Here is a 12,188-nt window from a genome sequence, read left to right as displayed (position 1 = left end):
TTCATCCAACTTCTTGGCCTCACCTGCCTGGAGTAGAGCTCTCATTACACTGATCAGGGAAAGGAGTGGAACTAGGTTATGATTAAGCTGTCATAGACTCTCACCATTCTTAATAAGAGCTAGTAGATTTTCCTGAATAAATATTTCCCCATTTAAAATTTCCAGAGCCAAGTGGTTGCTTTTAAATGATTATTTATAACTTTTATAATTTTCATAATTTAAATGGTTACTTAACTAGGGAAGTATTCCCTGAACTCCTTAATACCTTCATTCTGGAAGTCCTATTTCTGATCATATCATTATTACATAACAAATTGTCAGACTCCCTATTTCCTACCACAATAAAATCTATATTCCATAGCTTGATTTCAAGGCCCTGCATAAGTTGGACCCATAGAGTATCACTATAACCACGAGAGAACAAGTCTCACATTCTTCAAGCATATCTCATGCTGTTTGCTCTGTCAAAACTTTCATCTCCTTTCATACCATAACATATATTCACATTCTTCATAATGTCAATATAAATACCTCTTTCTGTATTCTTTGCTAATTTTCCAACTTATAGTTGCTTTTCTCTAAATAATGTGTTAGAATTTAGAGACACCAATCACTTTATCTTTTTCTAATTGTTGACAAATATTAATAGAAGCTATCATTCACTGCAGAGAGCACAACACCTGTCACATACTAGGCCCTTTGGAAATATTTCTTGTTCCATGAGCAAATAGCTGAATGAGAGCAAATTATGGCTGAAAGAATGTCAAAAGTTAGGACTTCACCATTTAAAGAGCACTTGTCCCAGCAGCAAAGTCAGCTGAGGTTATCGTCATTACTCCCATGAGGAAATTAGGGCTTTGGAGTTTAAGATTCTTACCTAAGATCATACTGAGGTACTAAGTAGCCATTGCACATCTGAGTTCACAGCCTGCTCTTTAAGAACCAAATTCTTTCTATAATGAAAGGGATCAGGAAAAGAAAGTGCCTTCTACCCTGAGCCTACTCATTTTTCAATTAGAAAGGAGTAAGGGCAGTTTAACAATAAGGAGAAAAAGATAAAGGAACCCCTTTCTGACATTTTTGCTTACATATCTAAAATGTAAACTTAAGATTTCAGTAATGAATGTTGGTTATATAATAGATAGTAACAAAGTAGGTCTATTCTGCACAAAAATGCTCTGTGCTAACCTAACCACATGGCCATTTTATTACAGTGACTATGTTGTTTTGAAAAATAACTCATTCCACTGGAGATGAAAGATAAGCGACTGCAGAATGTGGAGCAAAAAGGGGAACTTTTGTTGTATGTATGAGCAAGGCAAAGGTTAGACAAGAGTGGCCTGAAGAAAAGGGTTTTAGAAGGAAGAAACTCCTGGGTAATGGTACATGTTATTTAAAATGACATTTGCACATTTTTAAAGTCACTGAATCACCTGTGCCGCCATTCTTTCACAGCTTCTTTACTGACGAAAACGTCCCATTTAATTGACGCTCAACAGATTTTGTTCACAACCACACTTGGCACTGTGTCAGATTCCTCCACTTAGACAAGAAGTTATCAACAGAAGGACTTTTTTTTTTTGTAGATTTGGTTAATAAGTTGAGGAATATATCTTTATCCAGCATGCTGGAGAGGCAGAACCAATATCATAACACAGTATCCTCTACCACAAATCCTGAAACTTGAGCATCCTTTGGCCCCTTTTAAAATGGGCATAATATTGTTATGAATGTGTTGCCCTAAAGATTGAAACAAATCATGCGAATATTTCTAGCAAAATGTCTGGCATATTATTTACTCAAGAGATTTCTTCTTTCTCTTTTTAAAAAGATTTGAGAGAGAAAGAGAGAGAGAGAGAGAACAAAGAAAGCAAGGGGATGAGGAGGAACAGAGGAATAAGGAGAGGAAGAGAATTTCAAGCATATTCCACACTGAGCGTGGAGCCCAACCCAGCTGATTCCACAACCCTGAGATCTTGACCTGAGCAAAAATCAAGAGTCTACTGCCCAACCGACTGAGACACTCAGGTGTTCCTCAAGAGGGTTTTTCTTGCCTGCCTTGACTTTTCACCACTATTGCACTCTAGATGAGGTCCCAGATCCCCTGGTTGGTTTTACCAAACATATGCAAAATATAAAAACATATGCAAAAAATTGTTGATGATGCAATACATTAAGGGGGTTTGAATTTCCCCATTATTTGCTTATTTTAATCATGCCGTTATAGTGGTGGTGGGAGTGGGTGAGTAGCAAAGGAAACTTGAAATAGTGTATTTATAGGTGTTCATAAAAATAATAGATGTATTATTATCCTATGTACTAATCCTATGTACTTTCCAATTTGAAAAATATTTTCATGTATGTAGTCTCACTTCATTCTCCCCAAGCATGCTGATGTAGATGTGCTCATCTTCATTTTACAGATGAAGAGACTGAAGTTCAGAGAGGACCAATGATATAGTGTTACTTTTAGAGGACCTCAAAAAGTGTTAGAATGAAAACATTCACATGAGTGACCACATTTTCTATGGAGGAGAAAGAAACGGTCATCTTATAATGCCCCGTAGAAAGAAAGATTGCAATAGGTAGGTAGTTATAGATTAGGAGTGAAGTGTCATAGATCTATTTATGCGTGGGGGTGATGAACAAAATTTATTTTGGGATTGTACTTGCAATTATCTAACTTCTCACATCTGGTATAAGGTATATTTTTGAAAATAATTTTCATACTCCCTTTCTTCTTATTTCTGTAGAATTTCCGATGAATATACATCACATTTTATAGTGAAAACATTACGCTTTTAGTTATCATATTTATCTTTATAAAAAGCACTTATTGAGTAACAACAAAGAATTGGGAGTGGAATGTAAAAACTGTATTTTATTGATCATTTCCTCATTTTTACTTCACTTTTAATGAATAGGTAAAAGAGTCCAAAGAATAGGTTGAAATGCCATTTTTGTCAATATATCTTTATTCATTTTCTCTTAACTTTAAATCCCTCTAAATATTTTGGCTTCATGTTGTATTATTTTAAAATCCTATGCCTTTCATTCCTTTCTCTAACTATTGTTTGATGAAGACAAATACTTATGTGGCTTGTTTCCAGTTAAACCAGAGGTGTAAAATACTAAATACATATTTTTAGGAACCAATTTACTTTCAAAATGTAAAAAAGATTTCAATAAGAAAATACTAAAGAACCAAGATAGATGAGTTCCAGAAAATAAATAGACAACTTAGGCATACTTGAGTTTTGGAGAAATAAAATAAAATAATGTATTTTGGATTATAGTCTCTTATACTATTATTTGAATTATTTGGATGAAATGTTTTCTGCACATTGTATATTATTATTATTATTTAATTAGCATAAAACAGATAATTTTAGATTGCCTGGCTATAGACAAAGGAGATTTAACATAAACATAATAGAGAGTTTTATTCCTCCCTGGAAATATATATTAAATTGTATTCGAGATTCATTTTAGAGAAAATTTAAATCTTGATTTGTAGTCTGATTTTGCTAAGAGATTGAAATCCTTTTTAAAAAATTGTTATCTCTGATAACATTGCCCAGAACACTTGCTGAAGATAAACACAATGGAATCAACACTGTAATATGATATTTCCTCATGGAATACCAAGCTTATCCCTCGTGGGACACAAAACCCATAATCAACTGGCAGGGTTATGAAGGTCTTTCTTACACACTAGATTGATCTGATAATCCATACCATGTTTGGACATATTTTATGCATTACAACTTATATTCTTTTGCTTCTATGGCAACTGACGGCTTTGTAAACTTTTGGAACACTAGGGAAAGAAACATATTGGCAGAATGCTTAGGTTTTCATTTTTTCCATAAGATAGAAAAAGCAAGATACTCAACAACTAACTGTGATGATGTGACAAGAGATTATTTAATTATTCTTGACATGCTCCTATGCAGCCAAGAAGTAATCTTAACTTTGTTAAAGGCCTGCATTGATTTAAAAACAAACTCAAATACAAAAATTTATTTTTCTTATTTAATGAAATAATAGATTTTTCAGCCCAACAGCACGCATGTGAAGCATATATACTATTTTGGTACAGCCATGGAAATGAAACATTTCAATTTTGAGTATCCAAATGGATTTGAGTTCTCAGCCATTGTGTTTTAAAGATAGAAAGTTAATTGGATATTTAAAATCTCAAGTTTCTTAAATCTATTTTACATGAGAAAATTTAGTTAAATATTTGCAGTTTTTGGATAAAATGTTTTAGTTTTCTTAATTGTTTAATGATTTCCATTGAGATGGGTCAGGGTTTGATAAAAACTATGGCCTATGAGCCAAAGCCAGCCTATTGATCTTTTTGTATGTCTTATGATCTAAGAATGATATTTGCATTCTTAAATGGTTGAGAAAAATTTAAAGAAAAATATTTCATAACATGAAAATTATCTAAAATTTACATTTTAGTGTTCAAAAGTAAAGTTTTATTAGAACATAGTTATCTCCATTCATTTATGTATAGTCTATGGCTTCTTTTGTGCTATAGTAGCAGAATTGAGTACTTGGAATAGAGATCAGATGGCCCACATTGCTAAAATATTCATTATCTGGCTCTTTATAGAATAAGTTTGCTGGCCCAGGGATTCTTACCTCTAAATCCCAGACAGCTACTAAAATGCACACATAATCTCACACACACACACACACACACTGCATCCTGAGTGTGTGCCCTATGAAAATGTTTTCATTCCAAACACTTTGATTTGTGGTAACTATCATTTCATATTTTTAATATTCTTTTTAAGTCTAAAAATTGTTAGGAAAACCATCTATCTTTACCATCAAATCATGATAGTTAAAAAAAACCTAGACAACATTTTGTGCAAATATAAATCCCACAGATTAAACGTACTTAAATCCTGGAGTCATAAATTGATTGGACTGCTTTAGGAGGCATCCATATTCTCCTTCCTTATTCCCCACCAATGGATTGAAATACTGACATAGTCACTATTAGGACATTTGTTGTCTACATGGTTATTCAGAGTGCTCTGTCAGATTATTACTGAAAAAATCATGGAAACTAGAGTTGTTTTTTAAAAATATTTATTTATTTATTTTTTTCATGAGAGAGAGAGAGTCAGAGACACAGACAGAGGGAGAAGCAGGCTCCATACTGGCAGCCCAACGCGGGACTCAATCCCGGGACCCCAGGATCACACTCTGGGCCAAAGGCAGGCACTGAACCACTGAGCCATCCCGGGATTCCCTAGAGTTGTTTTTAACAATCTGTATTGTCTTGACTAGAAAGCCAATTTTATCTTACTTAACAGACTCACAGAAAATTGACATCATAACTGTATGATATGATAGGACGCATCCAACATATTTTACAGTGTTCTCTGTTTTCCAGAGAAAGAGAGCTCAAATAAAGATAGCTTTCAGACTGTGAAGAGTTCTGGGGAGGGCATAGCTTGTGGGGGAGGTACAAAGAAGAAGCCAAAGGATTTAGGCTTCTTGACCTTTGTGCCTTTCAGCTGGAGTAGTTTTGCTTTTATTTTCTGATATTTTAGGTCCTATTTGAGGATTTACAGTGCTTCAACTCTTGCAGATGCAGTGGCTTTATACTGTGTCAACACAGCCTGACTAGAACTACATTTTCCAGACTCTCCTCCCCTGTATTCAGATTAGAGTTGGCTACAAGAGAAGTTTGCCGTAGAGTATCATCATACTCTGAGGTTCAGCGGAGAGACCAACACATACACATTGTCGCTGATCTGCCAAATTATTTTGTTCACATGAGACAACAACTGGTCCCACAGCTCCTTCAGCTTGCCCATGTCCTTGGCTAGTCATGATGCAACTCTGCTGTGGCGATGTGGGGTAGCTTCTTCTACAGGTCATCCACATCATCACAGGTTGAGAGGGTAAGACGAAGAGGAAGAAGTGAGTTTCCAGTTTGACCTCATGGGTCCCTGTTGTTCTTGAGAGCCTATTAATTAGTTCATTTCTCCCTGCTTCATGTTTAAGATTCTTCCCAGATGCTGATTCTGCTGACCTCGTACCATTTTGGGCCCAGCTTCCAGACATAGATGCAACTGCCTTCTATAGACTGCCTCATGGCTCACATCTTGGTATTTGGTATGATACTGAAAACAAGTCCCTTACTCCACCTCACTCAAAGAGGTTCGCTCTTTGGAACCATAATAGGTATACTAAAAGTGTCTGAAAGCTTCTCATTATCCATATGCATTGTTTCAAAAGTGAAGAAACTGCAGCCAAGAAAACCAGCAGCAGTGGGAGTCATTGTCATCACAGTGGTAGTAATGTTAGTAGTAGTGAACATGGACCAGTGCTTACTTAGTGAATACTAGAACCCCTCAACCCTGATCCTCATTGTAACCTTAACCTAATCCTCATTATAGCCCTGTGAGTTAGGGGTACTGTTTTTCCCATTTTAAAGGCAAGAAAAACCAAAACACAGAGAATGTCAATTTAAGGCATGAGGTCAAAGATATTTAATAGCGGAGTTGGAATTTGAATCAAAGCAGTTTGACTCATTCAAAATTTATCTTTGATGGTAGAATTTTATAAAAATGTAATGAAGAAGAATTTTTTCCAGCTCTATGTTTTCTTAGGCAATTGCTTAAATAATTTGCAAATATTGAATACTTACCATAGGGCCTGTTCTAGCAAGCAAGACAAATACAGTTCCTGCCCAGAGGGAGCCAATATGTATTTTGCTATCCCTGCATTTGTGAAATGAGAATTGTGCTACTGTTGGAGGCCACCTCTCTCACTCTCTATCTCTGCATGTAGTTATATTTCATTTCATTCAAAACATAAATATATTAGAGGGGATTTGGGGAAAAGCATAGGCATTTAGATCAAATGTATGAAATAGCAAGAAATAATAAAAACTGTAGTTTCCAAAATATTTAAAATAGAATTTATGCTCTTAAAAGTGTGATCATGTGACATGAAAATTACAAAACACATACTTTGGGAAGAGAATTATGTAAGTCCCTTCTCTAATTCACAAATGAATAGGCCAAAAATGTACTGGAGCCAACCATATGTCATGAATAAGCCACAGTGGTAGAAAGCCTTCAGACACTTAGACTGTTTGGAGAACCCCGGTGATGCTCACTCTGGAGATTCTTGGTAACTTGTATAATTGACTATAAACTAGAGTCAATAGTAATCCTGGCTGTACTGTGAACTTCTGTGATTCAATAATTGTCTTTTCAGAAAGCTCAAGCTTCTGTGACAAGTTCCAAGTTTTTAAATTGTCTCCATAAATGTGCCTTTCTTTGCTTGTGAAGAAGGGCTTAGGGCGAAGGCATATCAAGTCACAAAGAGCATTTCCGCCTAGCATGTCAAGTGGGTGGCCATCCCTCTGGGGACCAGTGTTGGAAAAAGGCATCTAGCCAGGATGGGGCCACTCCTGGATTCTGGCTATATTTCCTTCTTTGCTTCAGAGATGGTTCTGATAAAACCGTTATCTTTTTCTCACAAATAAATCATCAGAAGCTCATAGTCAACGTGTCTAGGGGCGTGAACTCTGGTCACAAGTGTATTAATCTATTGAATTCTGCTAAACCATTTCTTTTTGTGACACAGGACATTCTTAACTTACAAAATATCACCATTTAGGTTGGCATGGTAACTTCTCTTTTGAGACCCTTTGTTTTCAGGCCTCATTTATAGACTTACAAAGAGTTACCCCATCTTTGTCAGTCTTTATCAATTTGTTTATTCAGAATTGTATCTTTTTTAAAAAAAGATTTTATTTATTTATTCATGAGAGACAGAGAGAGAAAGAGGCAAAGACACAGGCAGAGGGAGAAGCAGGCTCTCTGCAGGAGCCCTATGTGGGACTCGATCCCGGACCCTGGGATCACACCCTGAGTCAAAGGCAGATGCTCAATGGCTGAGCCACCCAGGCATCCCCAGAATCGTATCTTGAAGAGGTTTTGCAAAATGTTGAGATTGTCTCAGGCACGGTGTTTGTTTGCTTGGCTCTATAGCTCTCTGTGGCCTGAATGCTCAGTTCTTTTTGTCTTCTCTTTGCTGGATGAGCTCTGTTGACACAGAGGATGCTTCATTCTCCTCCTTTGGATGGGAGGTGTTTCACTTCCACTCGTGCATGAGGCAAGTGAAGCCAGAGTAGAGACCAGAGGCAGAACTCAGGATCTGACAAGATGTCCAGGCTGCCCTGCAGGATTATCAAGGAAACCCAGCGTTTGCTGGCAGAACCAGTTCCTGGCATTAAATCAGAGCCAGATGAGAGCGACCTCCGTTATTTTCATGTAGTCATTGCTGGCCCCCAGGATTCCCTCTTCGAGGGAGGGACTTTCACACTTGAACTATTCCTTCCAGAAGAATACCCAATGGCAGCCCCTAAAGTACGTTTCACAACCAAAATTTATCATCCTAATGTAGACAAGTTGGGAAGAATATGTTTAGATATTTTGAAAGATAAGTGGTCCCCAGAGCTGCAGATCTACACAGTTCTGCTATCGATCCAGGCTTTGTTAAGTGTTCCCAATCCAGATGATCCGTTAGCAAATGATGTAGCAGAGCAGTGGAAGACCAACGAAGCCCAAGCCATAGAAACAGCGAGAGCATGGGACTAGGCTATATGCCATGAATAATATCTAAAATCCATCCGATCATCAGGTGTGCATCACTTCTCCTGTTCTGCCAAGACTTCTTCCTTTTTTTGTTTGCACTTAACGGACATATCTTAGACACATTACAGAATAAAAGCCCAGACATCTTCAGTCCTTTGGTGATTAAATGCACCTAGAAAATCTATGTCTTGTCCTGATTCACTGTTGTAAAGCATGAGCAGAGGCTGGATTGTTGTGAAACGTTTAAAAGCAGTGGCCCCTCTGCTTTTATTCATTTCCCCCATCATGGTTTAAGTATAAAGCACTGTGAATGAAGGTAGTTGTCAGGGTTAGCTGCAGGGGTGTGGGTGTTTTTCTTTATTATTTTTTTGAGGGGGAGAGGTAGTTTTATTTTAATTTTATGGGCTCCTTTCACCCCTTTTATGGTGATCTAATTGCATTGGTTAAAAGCAGCTAAACAGTTCTTTAGAATATGCTCTCTAGCCAAGCCTAACTTTATTTAGATGCTATAGAGGGACAAGCTTGATTGTTTGAACCAAAATGGGAACATTAAACACACATCACAGCCCTCACTAATAACATTGTGACTTAGCTGTCAAGTGTAGAATCCTTCCTTCAAGAAAGAGCTTGTGACCATTTTTTATGGCTTGTCTGGAAACTTCTGTAAATCTTATATTTTAGTAAAATATTTTCTGTTATTCTAAAAAAAAAATAGATGGGAGGGGTTTCTCACTTCTTAGTGTTAGTGTTGAAAACTAGCTCCCCTGTTGCATCGCACCGTGTAAAGATTTTGATGTAACACTATTACAGTTAGGTCAGGAGCACTACTGCTAAGCAACTTCACACCCACTATCATGTGGGATTAGGGATTTGGGGACCTGCTTATCTGCATTTAACTCCCATGGCTGTTGAAGGCATTAGAAACAATAGGATAAGCTAAAATATGGTTCACAACACATCCATGAGCCTCATGATATTGGTTGTGCTTTAGATAACAGATTTTACAATATGTGACATTTTTTTACATGTGTTCTAGGGAGCATGAGACTTCTGTTTTTTTTGTTTTATTTTTTAAAAGATTTTATTTATTTATTCATGAGAGACACACACAGAGAGAGAGAGAGAGGCAGAGACAAGGCAGAGGGAGAAGCAGGCTCCATGCAGGGAGCCTGACATGGGACTCGATCCTGGGTCTCCAGGATCATGCCCTGGGCTGAAGGCGGCAGTAAACTGCTGGGCCACCAGGGCTGCCCTGTTGGAGACATTTGAATAAGAGTTCGATGAGAAAAGAGTTTTGCTCCTGGGAAAATGCCACATGGTATAATTACCTCATGGCAAATTACAACTATGCTTGCATATTAAAGGCAAGTAATTCTGCAATAAATATACCTATTTATTTTTTCCCAGTATTTCTGGTATTAATTTGGACACAGAGTTCCTTATTTTTGTCGAATCCCTTTTTCATCTGGAAGGTGACATTGACTGAAAAGCACAGTGCAGAACCACATTATTGATTGTGCTCAATGAAAAATGAAAATGGACATCTGTTTATACCTCAAAATGTAAGGACAGGAAGGGTCGATGAGGCAATGTAACATAGATTCATGCCCTCATTTCATATCAGGATTTAAAAAAGGGGCAGCTTCGACGTGGATGGAACTGGAGGGTATTATGCTGAGTGAAATAAGTCAATTGGAGAAGGACAAACATTATATGGTCTCATTCATTTGGGGAATATAAAAAATAGTGAAAGGGAATAAAGGGGAATGGAGAAAAAATGAGTGGGAAATATCAGAAAGGGAGACAGAACATGAGAGACTCCTAACTCTGGGAAACGAACTAGGGGTGGTGGAAGGGGAGGAGGGTGGGGGGTGGGGGTGAATGGGTGACAGGCACTGAGTGGGGGCACTTGACGGGATGAGCACTGGGTGTTATTCTGTATGTTGACAAATTGAACACCAATAAAAAATAAATTTATTTAAAAAATAAAAAAGGGGCAGCTATTGAAAGTCTTTGCAGACCTCAAAGACTCACAGACTACTTGCGCGGGAAGGATAGGATAAAACATTTCATGGAGTGATGCAGTAAGACTGCTCCGAGGATCCTTCTGGGATTCCTTGATGCATCTGAAGGAAACTGCTGGGTTTCTTCAGTAACTGCTTCTCCCCCTCTGCCAGCCACAAGCAAGACTGTACTTCATGGTCCTGTCACTGTTTGCTGGGCAGTGTGACCAGTTCTCCCATGGAAATGTAAGAAGTGACACCTCTCACTTCCTGGTAAAGGAGAATAAAGACTATGCAATTATCTAGTCTGTTTCTTCACCTATCCTCACAACCAAGGAGTCCATGAACTTTTGGAGATAAAGCCATGAGATGGAACAGTCTCCTTTAATTTGGATCCCTGTGTAACCCTGTGGAGTTTAATCCATTTTTCCACATCTCATCACATATCTTAGACATATAGCACAGGCAAGAAATTTTCGTTGACTAAAGTGACTGAGAATTTGAGATTGCTTGTTACTGCAGCCATAAATAAACCTTCCTTGAGTGTGTGTGTCTGTGAGTGTGTGTGTGAGTGTGTGTGTGTGTGTGTGTGTGTGTGTGTGTTGTGGGGGTATAGCAGTCCAGGCCTCCCCACTTTGTTTACTCCCTCTTTAAATCTCCTACCACTCCCAACTACAATCAGAGAGGATATATGTTGATCTGTTTACTAGGATTTTTTTTAAAGATTTTATTTATTTATTCATGAAAGACAAACAGAGAGAGGCAGAGACATAGGCAGAGGGAGAAGCAGGCTCCCTGTAGGGAGCCTGATGTGGGACTCGATCCCAGGACCACGGGACCATACCCTGAGCCAACCACTGAGCCCAGGCATCCCTGTTTACTAGGCTTCTAAAATGTATTTCCTTGGAGTGTCTGTGTAGCTCAGTCAGTTAAATGTCTGCCTTCAGCTCAGGGCATGATCCCAGGGTCCTAGGATCAAGCCCTGTGATTGAGCTCCCTGCTCAGTGGGGAGCCTGCTTCTCCCTCTCCCTCTGCCTCTCCTCCCTGTTTATACTCTCTTTCTCTCTCAAATACATAAATATAATCTTTTAAAAAGAAATAAATAAAAATTGTATTTTTTAAAAGAACTTAATTGTTAAAAATATCAAAAGTCAGTGTTAAATATCTCTATTTTGTATTTAAGAATACTGAAGAACCACTGAAGTGAACAACTTAGTAAAATTACTTTCAGCAGTGGTGGAAGTGGAAGTAGAACTCAGATTCTTGTCTTTCAGCTTATTTTAAGTTTGTTTTATTTTCTTGCAGTATAAAGTTGGGAGTTAACAAAAAAAAATTAAAACTAACACAGAATAATAGAAGAATAAAAATCATATCTATAGGCTCACCACCCAAAGACAGGCACTCTTTATTCTCATGTAGTTCTTTATGATCTTTTAAATTAATATATAATCGCAATAATCATCTGTGTTTATTGAGTCCTCCCAGATGTCAGACACCCAGCAGTTATGGGCCAGGCTGTTGGAGTCTGTCTGGTAAGCATCCATAC

General features: G+C 37.7%; 1 protein-coding gene across 1 annotated transcript; it reads left to right on the top strand.

Moving 5' to 3' along the window:
• The first annotated feature begins 8,207 nt into the window (after window positions 1-8,207).
• Window positions 8,208-8,642, top strand: LOC112917147 (ubiquitin-conjugating enzyme E2 N-like). The gene has a single exon (XM_025995023.2). The coding sequence runs from the start codon at window positions 8,208-8,210 to the stop codon at window positions 8,640-8,642; it is 435 nt and encodes a 144-aa protein (XP_025850808.2).
• Window positions 8,643-12,188: the final 3,546 nt, after the last annotated feature.

This window comes from Vulpes vulpes, chromosome 13, assembly GCF_048418805.1.
Source record: "Vulpes vulpes isolate BD-2025 chromosome 13, VulVul3, whole genome shotgun sequence".
NCBI lineage: Eukaryota > Metazoa > Chordata > Mammalia > Carnivora > Canidae > Vulpes > Vulpes vulpes.
This window is presented reverse-complemented; position numbering and strand designations above follow the sequence as displayed.

Bases quoted from the DNA above. Each gene is read 5' to 3' on its own strand.
- LOC112917147 (XM_025995023.2), top strand. From the start codon at position 8,208: ATGTCCAGGCTGCCCTGCAGGATTATCAAGGAAACCCAGCGTTTGCTG.